The sequence below is a fragment of the Blennius ocellaris genome (genome assembly GCF_963422515.1).
Source record: "Blennius ocellaris genome assembly, chromosome: 4".
Classification (NCBI taxonomy): Eukaryota; Metazoa; Chordata; class Actinopteri; order Blenniiformes; family Blenniidae; genus Blennius; species Blennius ocellaris.
This window is the reverse complement of record NC_137653.1, coordinates 12,066,204-12,088,074: the sequence shown is the minus strand read 5'-3', so window position 1 is coordinate 12,088,074 and position 21,871 is coordinate 12,066,204. Positions and strand designations below refer to the sequence as shown.

The 21,871-nt window shown below is 41.2% G+C and overlaps 1 protein-coding gene across 1 annotated transcript in view; it reads right to left on the bottom strand.

The window, feature by feature from the left end:
• cacna1da (calcium channel, voltage-dependent, L type, alpha 1D subunit, a) overlaps nt 1–21,871 on the bottom strand; it is a gene marked incomplete at both ends in the record, with an annotated part of 53,288 nt that overhangs the window by 9,876 nt on the left and 21,541 nt on the right. Inside the window, 25 exons of the mRNA XM_080495886.1 lie at nt 907–939; nt 5,345–5,428; nt 6,348–6,458; nt 7,456–7,614; nt 7,780–7,981; nt 8,170–8,316; nt 8,412–8,464; nt 8,556–8,663; nt 8,764–8,851; nt 9,126–9,232; nt 10,743–10,802; nt 10,881–10,940; nt 12,117–12,246; nt 12,343–12,497; nt 12,573–12,600; nt 12,945–13,032; nt 13,169–13,289; nt 14,447–14,654; nt 14,924–15,149; nt 15,424–15,584; nt 15,937–15,963; nt 16,637–16,724; nt 18,167–18,241; nt 19,689–19,858; nt 21,510–21,613. Of these exons, the coding sequence (XP_080352012.1) occupies nt 907–939; nt 5,345–5,428; nt 6,348–6,458; nt 7,456–7,614; nt 7,780–7,981; nt 8,170–8,316; nt 8,412–8,464; nt 8,556–8,663; nt 8,764–8,851; nt 9,126–9,232; nt 10,743–10,802; nt 10,881–10,940; nt 12,117–12,246; nt 12,343–12,497; nt 12,573–12,600; nt 12,945–13,032; nt 13,169–13,289; nt 14,447–14,654; nt 14,924–15,149; nt 15,424–15,584; nt 15,937–15,963; nt 16,637–16,724; nt 18,167–18,241; nt 19,689–19,858; nt 21,510–21,613 (2,793 nt within the window). The remainder of the gene's footprint in view (nt 1–906; nt 940–5,344; nt 5,429–6,347; nt 6,459–7,455; nt 7,615–7,779; nt 7,982–8,169; nt 8,317–8,411; nt 8,465–8,555; nt 8,664–8,763; nt 8,852–9,125; nt 9,233–10,742; nt 10,803–10,880; nt 10,941–12,116; nt 12,247–12,342; nt 12,498–12,572; nt 12,601–12,944; nt 13,033–13,168; nt 13,290–14,446; nt 14,655–14,923; nt 15,150–15,423; nt 15,585–15,936; nt 15,964–16,636; nt 16,725–18,166; nt 18,242–19,688; nt 19,859–21,509; nt 21,614–21,871) is intronic.

Genomic DNA, 21,871 nt, shown 5'->3' with positions numbered 1-21,871 from the left:
CAGGAACAGCATAGAGTGAATGCAGAGTCCCTGGCTGTGCTTTGGGGGATGATGAGACGTCTGTATTAGAAACATATGAGCTGGCAAAAGCAGCATGATATCTTTAAATCGTAGAAAGTTCATTTTAAATAGGTTCTAAAAATATTGCACAATCAATATATGTGCAATTTTTTTGTGCAGTGTAGTCACAGCTGATATGTTTCTGTTTGCCTATGTCCAAAGCACGGTCAGCTTCCCTGTCACTGTATAGACCTAAAGGGAAGGAAGCGAGGAGGCAGGCATGCTGGAAAAAAAAAAAAGCAACCCTTGCCATACTTGACAGGACACATCTGCACAAGCATGGCACCCTCAGTCCAGTCACTGCATGCGGAGTCACAGTGGGATCAACCCCCATCGGGTCAGCCAGGAGGTTCACAAGTCAGGTCAGAATGACCTGATCCCACGGGGGAGCGAGAGGGGGAGGGGGGGGGGGGGGGGGGGGGGGGTCATCCATGGATCACTACCCCCACACAAGAATGGTGGCAGAGACCATGTCGCAGTGTCAACAGCACAAACGTGAAGAGCGGCTCAAGGCCCCGCTCCCACCTAACAGGATACAAGCGTCACGTTTGAGTGACACACACGCTCCTTCGAAATAACGCCAAACATTTAATAAAAAAAGAAGAGAATGTTTTGAGGAAAGATTTCTTTTTGAATGAGAAGACAAAATAAGCAAGAGAAAATTAAGAAAAATGAGAACGGAAACCTTAATATGAGAACATAAATGGATTAGAAATAAGCAATAGATCATAAAAGCTATAGTAGGCGAGAGAAAATCAAACCAAACCAAAAAAAGTAAATAAAAAATTGCAAATCCAAACATGGCAGGGCCCTGACAGGCGGGTTGGGGGGGTTGGAGTGTCTTACCCCCATCTCATCCACCTGAGGAGTCTCCGTTGGCTTTAAAATCAAAGACCTGCATTATTGACTTGCACAGAGCCCAACCGTCTCACACACATTGGGCCAAACAGGAAAACACAACATTTAAAATGTTTTGGGTTTTTTTCTCACACAAGGCCAGCACATACCAGTCTAGACTAAGACAGAACAAAGTCACTACGTGTCTCAGAGACAGGATGAAACTGTCTTAAAGTTTCACTATGACAAGAACAGACATTTATGTTTCACTATCTATGAACACTGAGTATGACGACAGACATTAAACATGATCTTAGCACTTTAAAGGACTGTTACAGAACAGGTTTGCATTCCTACATGGGAACGATAGCATGTCAGACTGACAAACAACATGAAATTACTTAACTACAAATCAACATGGAAGACTTCACACAACTTTATCACTCCCCTGGTGTAATGGTCATCACATATGGGATTAAATGGATTTCAAATGAAGATGTCTTTGGCAAGCTTTACATGAAGTTTAATGACTAGCTGACGTAACGGATGTCATGAAATCATGTTGTGATAAAAGCACCAGCCGTTGCTCTTACAAAGCCTCCTGCTACATGTCATCATTGTATCTGTAGGCCTCAGACATCAGCATATGACGTGGCTGGACAAAGATTATACATTGTGTGCGCGGTGCATCATTAAGGCTGAGTCACTCTCTCTGCTCACTCTCCTGTGGTTTGTTTATATTTTGAAAAACATATTTAGTAACTGCAGTGAAAATGCTTGTTGACCCAAAAGAACTTGAGCATTATGAACAAATTTAATATACAATCGCTCACACAGATACACACTCATACACATTTGTTGGCAATGTGCGTCACCGACAATAAATTATGAGAAACCAGCAGTGTTCAGCGAGCATTTGTACACAGAGAAAGACCAGGTGCAAAATAAAAAGAAAGGATCATCAGTCATAGCGGCTGGTGGTTAGACTGAGTCTGTATCATGATCATATGGCTTTGAGCAAAAGAAACTTAACGCTGTAAAAGACCAGAAGGCTCAGCAGTGAAAACACAAGAAATACTACAGACAGATATGGCTTCATTCAAATCCCTCAGCACAATACTGCACAAAAGGTCAGTATACGGTGCAGAATGAGTAGAAATGATGAAAACAAAAAAATAAATAATGTAGAATTAGCTTGAGGAGGTTCTTTAGGTAATCCTGGCCACAGCGCTGATGGGAGCATGCGTTCAGCATTGCCACGTTGCTGGGGAAGCACTGCACGCACACGCAAAGACATTCAGATGGTGTTGGAGCCAGTGGTGAACTCATAGCAATGCGGCAACTCATGCAGGCCATGTAGTGCCCTGCAACAAAACTGCCACAGCAGGGCGCTCTCACAGTCCGGTGCAGAGAGACGTAAATGAACAAAAGATCAGAGAAGGGGAAAGGAAAGAGAGGAATAAATAAATAAATAAATAAATAAAGAGAAGAACAGGGAGAAAGAGAGGGGGTTGAGGAGGAAAGCCAGTGATAGAGACCACTACTGGGACAGAAATTATAACTCAACAGATTGAGTCTTATTGGAAACGTAATGAGAGAAAAGGTAAGGAGGAGGGGGAGAGAGAGAGAGAGAGAGAGAGAGAGAGAGAGAGAGTAAAGGGTTACTGCGGGATTGTTCATGCACCTGACTGGAGTCTACACACCTGCGCTACACATGAGCTCCATTCTGAGCTTTAAGAGCTCACTACAGGAAGACAGAACAAAACACAGAGACAATCACTCACAGAGACACAAACACAAGATCATCAAAGAACCTCAGACTCAGCTGCATTAGACCACCATCAGTGTCACTGTACAAAGAACACAGAACTAATTTAGTGTCTTCTGACGTGCCAAATGCATTTTTAGATCACACAGTCTTACCTGATTACAGTTCACTGTTTCTGCTGGTGAAAAGGATGCTCAAAAGTGTACTCGCATTTGAGTGAATCCTCAGTTTTAATTGCTGAAATTTTTTACTTTAAAGGTCACTGCATGACTTGATTGGTCCCTGATTAGTGTAGCATAGCATCATGTGAAGCTGAAGCATCATACACAACTTTAAGGGAAGTGAATAACATCTTAAAAAAAAAAAAAAAAAAGAAACTCCTTTGTTTCATTCAGAGTTACAAAAGAAACTGAACTTCAGAGTTAAACAGTCCTTAAGGTTGTGTAGAGTCTCCAAGCTCTGAGCTCCAGGGCCATTCTGTCTGGGAGTAAACATCGAAGGAATAGCAAGCGGAAAAAGGCAAACGTCACACGGCTCTATGGGAAAACAACTGACCGGAGGGGAATGGAGCGGGTGGCCAAGCGCCATCTGCCAGAGGTGGGACATGGAAAGGATGTTAGGGAATGAGATGGCTGGCTGACTTCCCAGCATGCATTTGGAGGAGTCATGATGATCGGGTGAGACTCTGAACAATCACACGACTCATGACTGAAACGACAAGCAAGTCTTTAACTGAAAGAAACAGATTCATAACAGAGTGGCTGTTATGAACGCATGTGACAATCTCTCGAACGACACACATGCAGTGCAAATCAGAAATAAATGTCATGGAAGGTGCATCAAATAACTACAATGTGAAATCAACACCATGTCCCAGAAAGACACAGACACACACACACACACACACACATACACAAACACACACCTTCTGCATTCATTCATACATAAAACCTTAAGTACAAACTGTATACACGTATAACATACATGCATAGCAATAAACAACCTAAAACAAAAACACCACAACTTTATGTTTCAAACAAAGTTAGTGCTCGTTTAAACACTCATGCAGACACACATTTTGGAACACAAACTGGAGAAAAACACTAAAAACATGAAATATCACTCCAGAAAAACAGCACTGCAGCTCAGATACGAGAGCACTATAAAAGGGGGTTGGAGGGTCAGGTCCAGGTCCAGGTCCAGTCTTTGGTACACCGCCCCAATAATAAGCACCATCATCATTGTAATTATCTTTCAGTTATATTAAATCTGGTCTCCAGGCTGTCGTGGACATTGTGTGTAATTAAAGGTTGTTTTATTTTTAAAACTCAAGCACCAATAAACAGTCTTCAATCTGAAGTTTTTGTGTCGGGTAAACTATACAGAGGCATTATATTGATTTAATTTCTTTAAAGTCATGATGTCAGTCACTATTTTGAAAAGCTGAGTAACGAAATTCAAATAAAATTATTCCTGCTACTGTTCACAAGGAAACTGTGCAGTTTTCGAACAACTGCAAAGGGGTCCCAAAGATAAAGTTGTCATCAACAACAAGTTACAGACAAACAACAGTTTTGGTCATTGCCATACTTGCCTCTACAAGTTTCTATGGAAACAAAATGAACAAAAGCAAGAATTAGAGAACCACATCATGGACAGTCCTGCCCTGGATGAAATACAGGCATCAGATCACAAAGAAGAGTGAGTGACACCTGCTTTTGACATTTTTGTTATGTCCAAGTGTAAACAATAATCATTTTTTTTAAATCCAAAACCTTTGTCATGATATCCTGTAAAAGCAATGCAACAAGGAAACAACACAGACACAAGAAGCAATGCTCCGATAAGACAGACTTGAATTAGATAAGTTGAGTGTGAACGCAGCGCCATTGACAATTTGACAGTCAAACTGAAGCTTTGCAAAAAAAAGCCAAAGGCAAACTACCAGCCAAGGTTTTCCACCTCGAGCTACTTTTATTAAATTACCGCAAGAATGCACCAAAAATATTGGAAATTAGATCAAATTATAATTTGTGTTTGGAGTTCCAATATCCTCAAAAAAGCTAATTTTTGTAGCATGTCATCGGCGGCAGCCTCCCCAGCAAGCTTTTATGTAATTTATGCATATTTATGTACTACAGTTTGGTTATTTAAGTTAGTTTTGTTACTTTGGGCTGTTGTTGGTCTTTTCTTTTTTTGGTTAGGCAGGTTAGAAGAAGATGCTGCTGAAGTCATCAGCATCAATCCATTTTTAACAATGTTTATAGTGAACCTTGTGACTGGGCTGAAAATGTCCAACTCACAGGTAGTTAATAGTCTATCCTCATATATGTGCTATATTCATACTCAACGTATTCTTTCAAAAAGTTCATTATGGTGTTTTCAAAGTCACCGTAATAGGTCAACACTGACATTTTGATATGATAGTTCGACTTATTTATTTACAGCGGTTCTTAGTTTACAGTCCTCTGACTTAACAAACTGCACAATTTGGTTGTAACAGTTTATTTTCCGCAAGACACTAAACAAAGAAAGGAGAGTGAATATTAATACTCCTACAGCAGGCTTCATGCCACTCTGAAGAGGAGGCTACTACCTTTTCATACAAGGAGTTGCCACTTGGCTTTTTTTTCAAGTTTTCAATTCAACTGGAGAGTCATAAAAAAAAAGAGTACTTACATTCACTTCAGTGATCGCAATATCGACGACGCTACCAACAACAATTAAGGCATCAAATGTGTTCCAAGCATCAGCGAAATAGTGCTGTTAAGGCATGACGTTACATGTAAGGGTGGGTGTGGGAACGAAACAGACCATGAAGAGAGGGACGGATAAAGAGGATCAGGTGAATGGTCAGATGAGCAGGAAATAAAAAGTTGTGGAAATAAAATGGCAGGATCAAGGGGGAAGACAAAAAAGAGAGAGAAAAAGAAAGGAAGCGTTAAGAGAGATCGAATTAATAGGTCAGAAATTGAAGCCCTGCCTCGAAAACCTGCTGCCAAGGTGCCCTGAAAGGACAGAGGTCAAAGATCAGCCAGACCCGTGTTAACTGTGCTTACTTACATCAATCTCACTGAGAACAATGTCTACTATGCTGCCAATCACAACCAGGGCGTCGAACACATTCCAGGCGTCGCCAAAATATCCCTGGGTGAGGCGGAGCGAGCCAAATGAAACACCAGCAGAACAAAAAGGCTTCAGCAGTGAAATTCAAAACATTCATGATGCTTGTTCGGAGCTCACAGGAACCCCTGCTGGCTACTTTAGCTGAACGGCTCATGATTATAGTGCACTTATATACAGTACGTACTCTGCATTTCAACTACAGAGCACTTGGACTGCATAGAAATTCATTCATTAATGCTGATTTTACTGCAAAAAAAAGATGTATGAATACGTTGCGCTGAAAGAGAATTAGCACTGCACTCCACACTCTCTTACTAGCATCCTGTCCTTCTTCGCAACACAGAGCTGTCGGCGAAGCGGTCGGGCGGAACGGACAGAAACAGGAAATGAAATCATAAAGTCATCACATACGCTGCTCCCTCACTGAACTGTAAAATAACTAGTTATGAAAGTTAGTTTTTAGGTTCTTCTCCAAATGTTCAACATGAATAAATGCAAAGTGCAATTCCCCCGTGTACAACAATCTGATGCTGCTTTGTGTTTGAGTGCGACTCACCCTGGGTTTGAAAGCGATGAGCTTGAGAACCATTTCCACGGTGAACACCGCGGTGAAGACCATATTGAGAATATCCATTACATAGTTGAAAAGTGCTGACTGGCCATAATGCTGCAGGGAGTCAAAAGACAGAATTTAAGAAAAAAACTAAACAAAAGAGTATTAATATTACTGCCATTAAATATATGAAAGTAGAAATCCTAAACAGTATTTCTGTTGAAAGCAGCCGTTCTTGGTTACGCTAGTAAAGGTTGGTAAAATCCTTCTTTTTCGATATCATAATTTCCTAATAACAGCAACTAATACTAGTGAATTTTTTGTATTTTTTTGCAAAATGATTTGCCGTTCATATTTTCTTACTTGAGTCCTCATTCCTGTGTGTAATGTTGTGTAACCTTTCTCTGTGCTTAACAATGCACGTTCTTCTGGTGAATAAACCAGGCTGGAGCTTTACGAAAAAATAAATTTTCACAAGGACAACTATTAACTTAATCGTGTATTCACAGATGCTAAACAAAGACCTTCGTTGCCACCCAAATTATCCTATCTGGTGTGAATAGATAATAGATTTTAAGAGATATTTTCTTGAGGTTGAGGTTCGGAAAGAGCCTCACCAACGCTGATGCCACGGCAGCTTTCGCCCACAGCAAGTCATTTTAGGTTGAATGCCAAAGTTTGAGAAATTTGAAGTTAGCAATAGTTCTATTTGTATGAATTCATCATCAAAATAAAAAGGAGACAATAATTACCTACAGCACCCCCCCAACAACCTCAAAACTTTGCACCAAGAGCATGTCTTTGTTTAATAACCACAGCTCTAAATACAACTGTGTTAATGTGTGCTGATGTTAAAAATAGTAAATGCTAAATAGATTTCACTTATATATTGATTTTCAAAAGAAAAAAAAACCCAACATAGCTTTTCTGACTCAAGTGGAAAACTACAGGATGTTGTCTAAATACCGCAATAAGGTCACACAATGATTTAAACAAAAAAAAAACATATGAATTGAAGCATCCTCCTCTTTTTGTATTACAGTATTATTAGAGTATGATTATTTTTGACAGAGCTGGTTTGTTTCAGGTGTGTATTGACGTGAGTTCTCACCTGTACAGCCAGGCAGAGCGTGTTGAGCATGATGAGCACGAACATAATGTACTCAAACCCCGTGGAGTTCACCACATACCAGAACTTGTACTGGTACGGGTTCTTGGGGATGTACCTTCTCAGCGGACGCGCCTTAAGAGCGTACTCCACACACTGACGCTGTGAAGGAATCAAACAATAAGTTGATGTTCAGAGAAAAAAACATTCAGTCAATTCTAAAGGATTACTTGGAAAAACGTCATGCGCAGGCCAATAACTACATATTAAATTATATTGATTGCACATCCTGCTGCATACTGGAAGATGCATTTCTGCGATTCTGACCTGGTTCTTGTCGAGTTCACAGTTTTTGTACTCTTTCTCCCCCTGTTCCTGAAACGTGACGATCACAAAACCTACAAAGATGTTCATCATGAAGAAGGCGATGATGATGATGTAGATGATGAAAAAGATGGAAATTTCCACGCGGTAGTTGTAGATGGGTCCAAGGTTCTCCCGGTTGGAGTCGATGGCCTTGTACAGTAACCTGAAGAGGCGTGAATGAAAGCAGCAGGTGATTCAGACGCATCAGAAACACTTCCCACCGCACAGCCTTCGTCACTGCCGTTGTGTCGGTTTCGTTCAGTGCCCTTGAAGTGATTTGAGCTAAATCTGTGTTTTACAAGAACAATTGAACTTTTTGTGATGTTTCAAAGCTCTGAATCTGGATCTTACGCGGGCCAGCCTTCAAAAGTGGAGACGGTGAAGAGAGCCATCATGGCCATGAGGACGTTGTCAAAGTTGAAGTCGCTGTTGTGCCACTGGCGTTTGTGGAGGGTTGGCTGGTTTACGTCTCCATCCTTATACAATATGTAGGTGCCTCTGTGAGAAAACGACAAGTTGTATCAAGGTAAAAACTTACTTTCAATGAGAAATACATCGAAATGTTGAGTCCGAACAAGAGAAGTGAAACTAACTTGCACTCTTCTGGGCTGGATTTCGCTTCATCTGTGCAGCGATAGAATTTCCCCTTTTGATACAAAAGATGGAAGCAGACGATTTATCTTAAATGGGCTCCTTGTGTAAAGAAATTATGTTTTTTCAGGCTATGTGCTGCTCACCTTAAAGAGCTGCACTCCGATGCAGGCAAACATGAACTGGAGCAGAGTGGTGACGATCATGATGTTGCCAATGGTTCTGATGGCCACAAACACACACTGCACGACATGCTGCAGGACACAAACATCGAATTGTTTGTGGACCAGCTCTGAGATTGCAATAGAAAAAAATTAAAATTAAAAATAAATCAATGTGCAGTAGGTTCCCTACCTTCAGGCCTTTAGCCCTATTGATGGCCCTCAGGGGTCGAAGAACTCGAAGGACTCGAAGAATCTTCACCACAGAGATGGCTGAGGATCTGAGCAGTGTAGAAAAATGGGTGTAAGTCAGTATAAAACAGGAAATTATGAGACCTTTCGGGAGGCACTGTGGAAAGCAAAGCCGCTTTCTGTCTGGACAGCCATTCTAATGTTTATTGAAAACGACTCTGAAGTGTGAGCAAAAGATAGACAGAGCAGACGAATAACATAAAAAATTGTCGTTGAGTTGATGCGTTCAGGACTTTTAGTCAGTGATTGAAAATACAGTCAAAGTTAACATTTTTTTTTGTTTGTTTGTTTTGTTGTACTCACTGAATGCCGAAGGAAACAAGAGAAACTCCCACAACCAACAGATCCAGCAGATTGAAGTAATTTCTACAGAAAGCCCCTTTATGGAGAAAAGCTCCATATGTTGTCATCTGAGGAGAGAAGGGAGGGACTCAGAGGAGCAAATGGAAAATAAACGCACAAACTTCATCCACAAATGAAACGTTACACTACACACATGCACACGCACGCACACGCACGCACGCACACGCACGCACGCACACGCACACGCACTCGCACGCACACGCACACACACACAACACACACACACACACACACACACACACACACACACACACACACACACACACACACACACACACACACACACACACACACACACACACACACACACACACACACACACACAAGAAACATCTTTAAATAGCAAAATATTATCTCAACAGTCATCACCTTGTCGTCAAACACACACTTCTTCACACTCTTGTAGATCACTCTGATTCGGGGTGGCGAGCTCATACCGGTGAAAAAGGAGGCTAAATCTATTATCGCCACCCCCACGGCCCTCAACTACATGAATGTAGTAGTAAGTCATTCATTTCACAATCTACTATGGAATGAGGCAATAAAACATGCATTTTGTTGCCATGAAGTCAGGAGTATTTACTACCTGCAAGAGCTCTAGTTATAGTGATTGGAAAGTCGAAATGGCCTTACTGTCACATTCATGTGGACCGTCATCTTAAAGCACATTCCATTATGTTCTTTAATAGTTCAGATTACAGGGAAAGCAGCTCCCAATTAAAACTTCTGAGTTCAGCAGGCAGAGAAGAAAAATCAGCCAAAAATAATGCTTCCTCAAATAATAAAAGTAAAGGATTTGTTTCTCGAGTGCATGTAAATGTGGAGCCCTGCAGAAACACACGGAGAAGACACCGTTAACTACGAGCACTGGAGAATTTAGAGCCAAACAGCAGTGGACTTGGCAGCTCTAAGCCCAAACAGCTGCAGAGACAACTCCACATTTCAATGCACCCAGTCGGGGAAAGCAGACTGAACCATGCTCGGCAGGAACATGGTTGGTTTTGCCCCCTCTTTTATGGGGTATCTGAAGAGTAGTCAGTACGAAAGGCATGGCAACAGCTTTGACTGGAGTTGACTTTACATTTTTGAGCACCCCCCCCCCCCCCCCCCCCAAATCTCAACATGACCTCAAACTCAACTTCAGCCAATGCCTCAACAATGTCTGAAAAGCCCATTCAATTTTGTTGCATCGCACAAAGGGTTGCATCTTTTTGTTTTTCATATATGCATCATCAAAATCGTTTCAGCGATGACTGCCCGAATGACGTGACACCCATGTGAGTATAATGTAATGTTGATGTGATGTTTCCTTCCCCCACCAGGAGTTCTTTGATTAGTGCAATTTCGACAAATCTTGTGTTTGTGTTAGTGTGTGCAAAGTCGCAACTAACAACTCCAATATTTGTTTTGGGTATTTGTTTTGCTTTTTTAAAAGAGGTGCCATCAAGATAGAAAGTAAATAAGAGAAAGGAAACAAACAAGCCAGGTTGTACTGAGTGGCAGGTGACACACAAGGAGAAAATGCAGCAAGGCTCTCGTTGTCATTTAAGGGGTTACCTTCAATATGATCTCAAATGTAAACATACTAGTGAAGACATAATCTGCATAGCCTAGGACCTGGAAGGCAACAAGACGTTTGGAGTGTTATTGGGGTGTGGTTAGTCACAGCACGGACAGGGGACACAGAGCATTTACCTTCAAAACGATCTCAACAGTAAAGATAGCCGTGAAAGCATAGTCAAAGTAACCAAGTATCTGCAAAAAGCAACGTAGATGTTTAACAAAGACAGTTCATTGTGCATCTTCACACATCATACGTTAACACAATGAAAAGTGGGAAAAAAAATTATCTGTTTATCAAAGTAAAATTCTCACCGTTAATCTTAATCACTACCAAAAAAAAAAAAAAAAAAAATTATTCGTTCAAATATTGAACTCAGCCATGGCGATCATGGTGCATTTGAAACTACTATCGAGAAATGAAACGTACCGTACTGGTGTTTTAGCCTGTTTTCGCTCATAAAGCAAATATTAATACATTATAGGAGCGACAAAAAGTTCAGAATGAAAATTCTATGTGCAGAAAGTGGTCACTTGTTTGGGATAAAGTATATTATCCTGCGATTCTCCACAGATGGAAAGTACATGTATCCAAAGTGAAGTCATGCAAGATCATTAATACGTAAAAAAAAAAAATTAAAAAAATACACTTTTAGCGGGAACATCGTCACAATCACAGGCTGAACTGCTGGAAAAGGAAAAGACAAACAGCACTATATAATAGATTATCTATAAATATTAACTAATCTAATCGACCAGCAGGAACAAGGTGACGGAGTCATCACCTTTTCATTTGGACGTCTAATATTTAAAAGCATTGATCCTGGGGTCCTGACAGAAACAATCTCTGCCGAGACTGTTGCACTGAATCTAAACATGAAGTAATCTTTTCCCGTCAGCACAGATTAAATGGAAAAGAAAGGACAGAATACGAGGACAAAGAAACTACTTATTTTTCATCCTCAACTCATTTGTTATGTCTGTTTCCCCTCCCTGTACCTCAGACGCTCCCTCGACATTATAAGAAGAACAGGAACAACCTTCATACACAAAAAAAAAGTATTTTTCATGCCAGTGATGTTATCATAATACCAGTCAATAAATTATCAAATCTAGCTGTCTTTTTTTTTTTCGCACACCAAATTAAGACTGACATCAGCGTTTATATTTAGCTGTTAGGTTAAGTCAGGAGGTTACAGGCAATGTGCTAAAACATGCAAAATCAAGAGTAAGTTAAGTTAATTTACTGCTACCTCAAAATAATAATAAAATATCTTTAAGAAAAAAAAAAGAGGATTTATTAATGGTGCTACATTACCTGTGTGTGTCTACGACACAGTTAAAATGTCAGAGGATAAAGTGTAGACTTACAATGTTGCGAGCGGAGAAGTTTCGGATGGGATCCTCAGCGGCGAGTGAGACGGAGCTGAGCATGATGAAGACCAGGATGAGGTTGGTGAATATATGATGATTGATGAGCTTGTGGCAAAACACGCGGACACTGGAGGATAAAAGGGGGGGGGACACCACGCAAACGTCAATACCACGTGAGATCGTCTTTGCCCGGAATTGCCCTGCGATGCAAAATGTGTCTTACGGGTTTGTGGTGCTGAAGATGAAGAAGGCACTTCCCTCTGGGATCGGTGTGATCTTCTCCTTCTTTACCAGGTCAGCGATGACCGGCCGAGGCCCCGAAGGAACTTCGGGATCCTCCTCCTCCCCCGCTGTGTCGTCATTGTCCTCCTCCTCCTCCTAAAATATGTTTTCATTCATAAATTCTCAAACTCTACAGACACGCTACTTCATCACTCGTAAATGTGTAAATACCTTCTCATCTTTCTCATCATTTTTGTCCCTGCATTGAATAGAAAGATTACAAAGTTACATCTGAGCATTCATCCAAACTTTAATCATGCAGTGGTTAGGAAACACACAAGCTTCACACTGTCTGTGTAGCGCTCGCATGTTTTCTCTAAGAACTTTCTAATAACAGTCTAATAACACGGATCTCAGATAAAAAAAAGTGTTCGAGTTAATGGCACCGAGATGTGACTGTGTGGCTGCGCGATTGTGCGTCTCTCTGTGATGGACTGGAGACTTGTGCAGGGTGTACCCGGCCTTCGCCCTTAGGTAGCTGGGATTGTGATCCTGAACAGGAGAAAGCGGTACGGAAGATGAATATAAACTCAGAAAAATCACCCTTTTTTGTCCCCTTCATCCGTGTTGAGGGATTCTGCATCAGCCAAGTTGTCTACTGCGATAGCCAAAAAGACATTCAGGAGGATATCTGACCAGGGCGTTCAGTGAAACGTAACTCTCAATATAGCGTCTAATTCAACAGAGAATACTGTCATGTGCATCGGGTAAAACATTTGTCTCAGTCGCGGTGAAATGGAACTGTGTGTTAGTATGAGGGAGGATACAGTTTCCGCAGATGAAGAGGATGATGAAGTAGAAGCACACGATCATCCCGGATGAGGACGGTCCTCCGTAGGCCATGATTCCATCATACATTACGGCGTTCCAATCTTCTCCAGTCAGGATCTACATGGATCACAATATTTATCTCATAGAAGCAAAAAAATAAATAAACCCACATCTGACAGAACAAAAAACTTTTGATGACTTTGCATTTAGGTTTGTACTTTTGAAATCTGTAATTTTATACTTTTGATGGTTTTATTATTTTAATGCTTTGCAGAAAAGCAGAGGGGAAAAAAACACTGTAAGGAAACCTTTTGTAATGCCGTTCTTTCATTCTACGTAGGAATATGTAAAAGACATTCCTAAAGCCAGTGTGAGGCCAGTGTTTATCCCTATTTTGAATTAAACACTAGTATAGAATGTTGTCAAACTCAATGGCAACCCATCACAAAACCAGGTTCACTTAAATAATGAGATTTTTGAATACTGTAAAGCATTGGAGCTCTATCTCAGCATTTTGTGTCCAGTACATTGCTCCTTTGTATGGTCTCCATATCTGTAAATTTGCCAGGCAAATTTGAAAATATGCTCTCACATCGAAAATGAATCATATTTGGTATGTATTTGTGTAATTTGTGAAAATAGATAAGATGTCTTCATTGGAAACTCCGCATTTACAGTGGCAAGAAAAAAACAAAAGTGAACCCCTGATAGTTTTCTTGTCTCTCTAAAAAACCGTCCTTAAAATGTGATCAGAGCTTCATCTAAGTCAAAAAACACAAAATGAGTAATCCTAGAGTAATACTAAAGAAATAGGTATATTTCATGTCTTTGTTAAACATATCCATTAAACAACCAAATAATAATATAACTTTTCCTGCTATTGTAAAGATGATAAAACTGTTCACAGAAAACAAATAAGGAAACGGACGAGTGTGTTTCTATTTTCAACAAAGAGGCGATATACTACACCAATTCAGAAGCTTTCAGCATAACAACCCAGGAGGTATTATTATTATTTGTGTGGAATACACAATACTTTCTAGAATACTGAAAATCCATCTAAATGCAAAGTAACATATTTACCTGAAACACAATTGCATTTAAATGTCCGATTTGGCTTAAAATGACATTAACTATTAATTTGTATACAACCCTTCAGAAATATTTCTGTTAATGAGTTAATGTTTATGCTATTACTGCAGATTTAGTCTTTATAACTCTCATTTTTGTCTTCGATGGTCCATAAACTCTATAAAATGTGAAACTGCTGATACCTGAAACACCGTGAGGAGGGCTTGGGGAAAGTTGTCGAAGGTACTCCTCTTTGTCTGGGTTTCATCAAAGTTGAACTTTCCACCAAACACCTGCATGCCCAGCAAGGAGAAGATGATGATGAAGAGGAAGAGCAGCAGCAGCAGGGAAGCGATGGATTTCATGGAGTTAAGAAGAGATGCCACCAGGTTACTCAGTGACTGCCAGTGTCTACAAAGAAAGGTTGTCCAGGAGAGAGAAGGAGACAATAATTGAATGCATCACTAACTGCGCTGTGCACAAAACACAAACACACACACACACACACACACACACACACACACACACACACACACACACACACACACACACACACACACACACACACACACACACACACACACACACACACACACACACACACACACACACACACACACACACACACACACACACACACACACACACACACACACAGCAGGGCAGGGCAGTGGTCTTACCGTGTGACCTTGAAGATCCTCAGCAGGCGGACGCAGCGGAAAACAGAGATACCGAGGGGCGACATGATTTCAAGCTCCACCAGAATGGTTTCGGTGATTCCACCGCACACCACGAAGCAGTCGAAGCGGTTAAACAGCGAGACAAAATAGGCCTGTAGTCCCAGACTGTACATCTTCACCAGCATCTCACACGTGAACAGGGCCAGGAGCACCTTGTTGGCCACATCTGAAAAACCCCAAATAAATATAAAGGTGAATACCTTTTTTTTACAGTGACTCAAACGGCTGCAAAAACTAGAAATCTATTGTTGGAAGAAAATCACTCATGTTTTTCAAATGTTTACTTGGTCCGACCATAAAATCTCATCCAAGGTCCCTCAACTACACAAAATGTTCCATTACTTTGATTTGTAAAAAGAAAGCAAAGAGAGATTTGCACACAAACATTGGATTGCACATTATTCTTGCATGTTGCCTGTTTGCTGGACTGCAGCGCCTACCCTGCACTTGCGTCAGCCACAGCGGCTGGTTGTAATGCTCTGATGATATGGTGAGGGTGTTGAGGAACACCAGGATGATGACGAGCCAGTAGAAAGGCACCGACTTGACGGCCAACCGACACTTTCTGCGGCAGAATCTGTTCCAGCGGCGCCAGCGCCGACTGCAGGAGAAGATTTCTATTACTACATGACAATACAATACAGCACCTTGCTGGTTCTCCTTTCAAAAGAAATCTTCAAATATTGCAGTGAAGTATGGGAGGAGAACCACAGGGGAACTGCATCAATATATTTCTGCAATGTCATGTTGTGGAGTAAATGAGCTGAAAAATACCTTGTAAGGCTATTCTCTAAAAATACCTTATGGTACATGCTGACTTTATAAAAGTTGTTGATTTATCACCCCCAGTAAAGTTTCATTAAAAATACAGTCACATGAATGCAGAGCACACAAAAATCTAATACAGGAACAGACCTTAGTGTGAAAAACTTTAGAGACGGGAACATACTGACCTGAACTTTGACTTTGAAATCTTTTGACTGAAAGAAATAAGAAGCAAAAGTTAGTGCGTGCACATTGTAGCAGAAGCTTTAGGTTTGAGTTTGACCAGGGGCGTCCAACAGTCGACTCGTGGGCCACAACCAACATCCAGGGTCCAGGTCCAATCCCACCCACAAGATGATTAATATGAGATTAATATGAGTGGCATATAGTAATACTGGTGGCAGACTGACTGCACTGCCAAGATATAAAAAGCCAATTGGAGCAAGATGCTTGCAAAATAATATCATCAAATATTATTTATAGTTCACAGTATTAAACCATGATATGACTCTATTGAGATTAAATCCGGCATATATATATTTACTTATTTGATAAATGATCAATTATTTTTTGATATTCTATATTATATTCTAATAATATTCTAATCTTTTTCTATATATGTGGTCCCTTTACTAAAATAAGCTTGAGACCCTTGAGGTAGACAATATATAAAAAAAAACGTGTGTGGTAGCCAAAGTATAGCATTGTGTAAGGAAAGAAAGCTTGAAACCAGTTCATCAGTTAAAACACACTCAAACACAGTAAAAGTCATTGGAAGACTCTTTAAAGAAACTGTAGCAGTGGCTATTGATTTGCTGCTATTTAACGACGAGACACTGGCCTCGCTTTTTGATGGGATTTGTTGTACAAAGTGATGCAGATCCTCACCACAGAGGTCCACAGCATGGCGTCTTTTCATCCTCCCCGTTCTGGTTCTCAGTGTTAACAGACTCTGTTTCGCTGGCTGGAACGCTCGCTGCAGCGGCAAATGAAGGAAACACGTTTACAAAAATACAACTATGTGCTCTCTGAAGAAGGCAGGTGATTCTTCAGGGAGACATACTATGAAGAATCAATAAAGGAAATAAAACTGAGCCCCTGTACAAAACATCAACTCTGACATTTTATCTAAAAGAATATGCATTGATGGAAAGTAGCCACCACTCACTAAAAGCTGATTTGAATCAGTTAAGCCAGACTGAAAACACCAAACGACCTCATAGAAAGAAAGGAGCTATGTGCAGCGGCTGTGCATCACTGTCATCATTAGTATCGTTTACAATGTGCTGAAAGGGAGCTGACATGGGACAGGCGAGTGGACAGCTGCTCTACGAGGGCTGACTGATGCAGACAATGAGAAGCAGGGGGAAACGAGGGAGCTGAGCGAGGACGACACAGCTCTTAAAAACTGTCTCTGAAATGTTAGGCTCAAGTAGTGCCGGCGCTCTGCAAAGACTGTCTGTGCCGATAGATGATGATGAGCTGTGTGAAATGTCTCCGTGCTTTTAACTCGTATGAGGCAGGGTTTCGTGTGCGCCTCAGCTTGGCTTATGTAGACGTGTTTCCTTAGATTCTTGAGTGGTTGGACAGCTCTCAGCTCTGAAAATAGTGCTGACTGGAGTGGTGATCTGGGTTTAGCCCTCTTTCCTATATTCAGACTGAGCCCTCGCTTTAGAAATGGGACAGTGGAAGGAAATGGGGTGTGGCTGCTATCAAACACAGCTGCATTTCTATTCCGTGTTAGAACTGTCTAGTGGGTAAGATCTCGCTTTATGAATTTCATTCAGAACCAGTCCTTTGGACATTTGTGAAAGAAAATCAGGGAGGTTAAAAAGAAAAAAAAAAACAACAACTCAAAAAGGCTGTGATGTTTGGACACAACAGGTAAAACACAACAGTAATGAATATTTCTACAGGCTGCACATTTATAGAAACACAGACTGCAGTACTATCTTTGTGGGGCCTTACCTTCACAATGACAAGTCAGTGTCTTAGTCTAATGTTAACTTAACTGTAACGTTAGCCCCAAAAAGGCAGTAAATCAAGGTCGCACACGCACACGCACGCGCACACACACACACACACACACACACACACACACACACACACACACACACACACACACACACACACACACACACACACACACACACACACACACACACACACACACACACACACACACACACACACACGCACACACACACACACACACACACACGCACACACACACAATGTGGCAGATTATTTCTTATCTTCACTAAAAACTAATTAAATCACTTTGCCGCAATTATTTTGCGGTGCATTTTTGGATGAATTTGAGCAAAAATATTCACATACCCACACACAAATCGTTCAGACAAATACGCTCAAGAGACAAAAGCCATATAAACACTGGAGGGAAACCACAGGATTTACCATGAGTGTCGGACGACTGGCTGAACCACCCAAACCTTCCTTTCTTCTTCTCAGTAAGGTCAGCCAGAGTCACCCCTTCATGTGTAATGCATGCAAGCCCATGCATTCAGACACAACGGCACAGCAGAGGGACATGGGGGCGAGAATGGGCTGCTATCAAAATGGGTCAGAGCAGACAAGCACCACAGGACAACAACAGTATTCAAAAAATATCAATATCCAACAATAACAAGAGCGGCAGGAGGCACATGGGCTGCAGACACTGAGGAGGGCAGAAGAACAACATGGAGAGCTGTTAGTCCAAGGAAGCACCTGCAGGTGACGAGGCCCAGTACTAACATGTTACAGTGCGAATTAAGGTATTTACATGTATTAATGTTAGTAGGGGCTCCTGTACTGTTGACAGACACTAAAAGCCAGGATGGACGTTGAACAAAAGCACTATGGACCATCATCTTCAACACACAGAATATATAATCCAGGATTTTGTCATTTCACTGTAAATACAAGGTGAAATGTTGCAAGGGAAAATTGTGGGGTAACACACAGTCTGAAGACGAGACGGGTGGAGAGGGGACAGTAGATCATGACGGACACAGAGCCAAGAAAACAAAACACCCTACACTCAAACTATAAGGTGAATCAGTTGCAGGTTCCCTTTTCTGTGTCATGTGTGCTGCTTATATAAAGAGGATTTGGATTAAGAGTTTTTTTCTCCTGCACAAGTAATGTGTTATATTTTTTTTTTCCTTTTCTCCTTCTTAGATGAACTCCTGTGGTACTTACTGTGTGCTCCACTTCCATCGGTGGCATACACTCAAATTGCTTTACTTATAATCTACCTATAACAAACGCTGCTAATAAATATGTTGCATTTTCTGTTTTACACACCAAGAGTAAAATTTCTGTTGCTTTCCGATTGATCAACCTGCATTTCCCTACAGTTTATAGGGAAGAGCTGAGGGGAAAATAAGACATTTGAGAGTTTCATTTTCACCTCAATTAGCTCTACATGAACACATACTTGGCTTCTTTTGGCCTGCTGACGCACTCTGATTAAATAGGTTGCTGCATGACTGTTAAAGGTTGATATAAAATATCTAAGGCCAAATAAGGAAAAGATCTCCTTTTTCCTAATTAATACCCCAACTATCTGTTCCAGAAATTACTGAATATAATTGACCTATTATATGGGCCAATAAGAAAAATAGAGCACTTTATATCCAAACAGCTCTTTTTTTCACCTCCACAATACAGAATTATGTTTCAGCTTTCACATGCTGTAATTACTGTTTTCATGGCACTTCAAATGCAACATTTTGTTTTGGTGTGAGGCATTTTATTGCACGATTATGTAAAAAAAAATATATAAAAAGCTGGAATCAATTCGCTCTAAAGTCCACAACAACAAATAGCTTCTCCCCCCCCCCCATGGCATTCAGTTTTCTGAGTGAGTGGCTCTTGATCTCACTGCAGCATTACTCTGCACCACATGAGCGAGGGAACGGGAGGCGGTGCTTACGGTTGCGCTTGCTCTCCTCGTCCGCCTCGTCCTCGTTGTCGGGGTCGATGTCTTCAGCCTGAGTGATCCAGTCCAGGTAGCCCTTCAGATCCTCCTCAAGCTGCTGCTTCTCACGAAGCTTCTGGAAGTCCCCGCGAGCCTTGGCCTTCTCTCTCTCTTTGGAGAACTCTCTGAGAGGTGTGAAAGGATGCGCAAACAAAAAGGCGCGCACACACACATAGAGATACACATACAAGAACATGAATTACATCACACAAAGTTCTCACAGCAGACAAAACGCAAGTTTATCGACATGAGGTAAAAATAAGACATGTTTGGGTTTTTTTTGCCAATAATAATCTGAGGTGGATTTTCTGTCCCTTCTTTCTGATTCTATTGTACATTACATTTTTCACAAGCTTCAGTAAAAACCTTCCACTGCTTTGTGTGATTTTCTGAGCTCTAGCCACTGGAGGGAGATGTACACCTTTAACAGACAAGATAGAGCTATATTTGGCGACCGACAGTACAGTAGCATATCCTTCAGGCGAGAATCTTAATCACACTGAAAAGGCAATTTAGGCAGACAGATGGTTTCAAGAGACATGCAACATTTGCACAGCATCTCAATATCGAGATTATACAAGGCAGCCAGTGTGGAAATTACTATACGTGAGGGTCCAGTAGACGGCAGGAAAACACACAATGTATTATAGAGGTAATGAATTTTTGCTGCTATTAAAAATAAATAAGTAGGGTATCACTTTCTTGGGAGTCGGAAATATGTGCCAAGAAAATTCAAGACATTTGATGGTCAGGAGCCAGCAAATAAGCATTTTGACAGTTGATGTTGATGGATTATGTCATTCTCAAAACAGCCAAGATGGACTGCAAAAGTGCCGGACACAACAATTATATTAACCTCGCTGGCTGTTTAGAAATCAAGCTTTCCTGGCTGGTCAACCATCCAAGGCTAATTCTACTGTAATACCCAGCCCCCACTACTCCACAGAGCTGGGAAAGCAAACTGGGGTTTGAGAGAGCTTAGGAGCGCAGAGGGAGTGAAGGGCGAAGAATAAGATTAATTTCTCTCTCAGGAGGTTGGGTGGGATGAGGATGGGGTGTTGGGGGGGGGGGGGGGGGGGGATCACGCTGCAGTTTCCGTACGTTTTTTTTAAAAAGTATTTTTAAAAATGGTTGTCAGGATCTGTGCGTCTATGGAACCGAGGGACTGAAACTGATTTATCTTCCCCAGGTAAACAGTACCTAGCAAGAGTAAAAAAAAACTATAGTTACACACATAATGACTACAAAATTTTTAATCCTGGTAAAGTCCATTAAAAATGTGAAGAAAGTCAACCAGTGAGCATTAAAAAAAAAAAAAAAAAGAGTGTTGCAAAGTTTCAGGGCTCTAATGGAAGAAAAATTCTTGGTGACCTTTCAGCACCAAACATGAACTCTGCAGGGCATCATACCAGGTCAATGGATGATTGACGTTGGAAAGTGCAAAGCACAATTCAAGGTGAAGCAGAAAGCAGTTTCAGAGTGCACTACAAACCGAAAATCTACAGTGGACACACGTTGCACACAGCAGACCAAATCCACCGCACACCTTGACTCTTACCCACTCAGCACACCTAACACAAGGTTCAACACGAAAAAGGAGCCCAGTATAATCAAGCTGACAAAATAAATCCACGGCGTTTCCCATCCGATGGCGTCATTGACCTACAGGGAGCCGAAAGGAGCTGGTTAACAGAAACAAACACGTATAAAAACAGAGAACCTCCGGCCTGCGGCCAAGCAGAAGTTCTCTGTCTGCAAAGAAAAGAAGGTGCTTACCCGCTCAACACACCCAAAACCAGGTTAAGAACGAAAAAGGAGCCGAAGATCACAAGACTGACAAAGTACACCCATGGAAGCTCAAAGCCCATAGCATCGTTCATCTGGAGAAACACCCAATCACCACAGAAGAAGGAGAGGAGGGGAAAGAAAGGAGGAATGAAGAAGGAAGAAAAAAAGTGAAATAAGCTGTTAAAGACAGAAACTGTTCAGAAGAGAAACGCAGATCACAGGTAAGGTGTGTTTAAAGACGCGCAAATCATGAAGGTTACTGAGTGGCGAGTTAGCGTATTCTGTGAGATGAACTGTGCAATGCATTCAATAAATCAATGTGGGATCAATGTGATCGGAGCGCTAAGAGC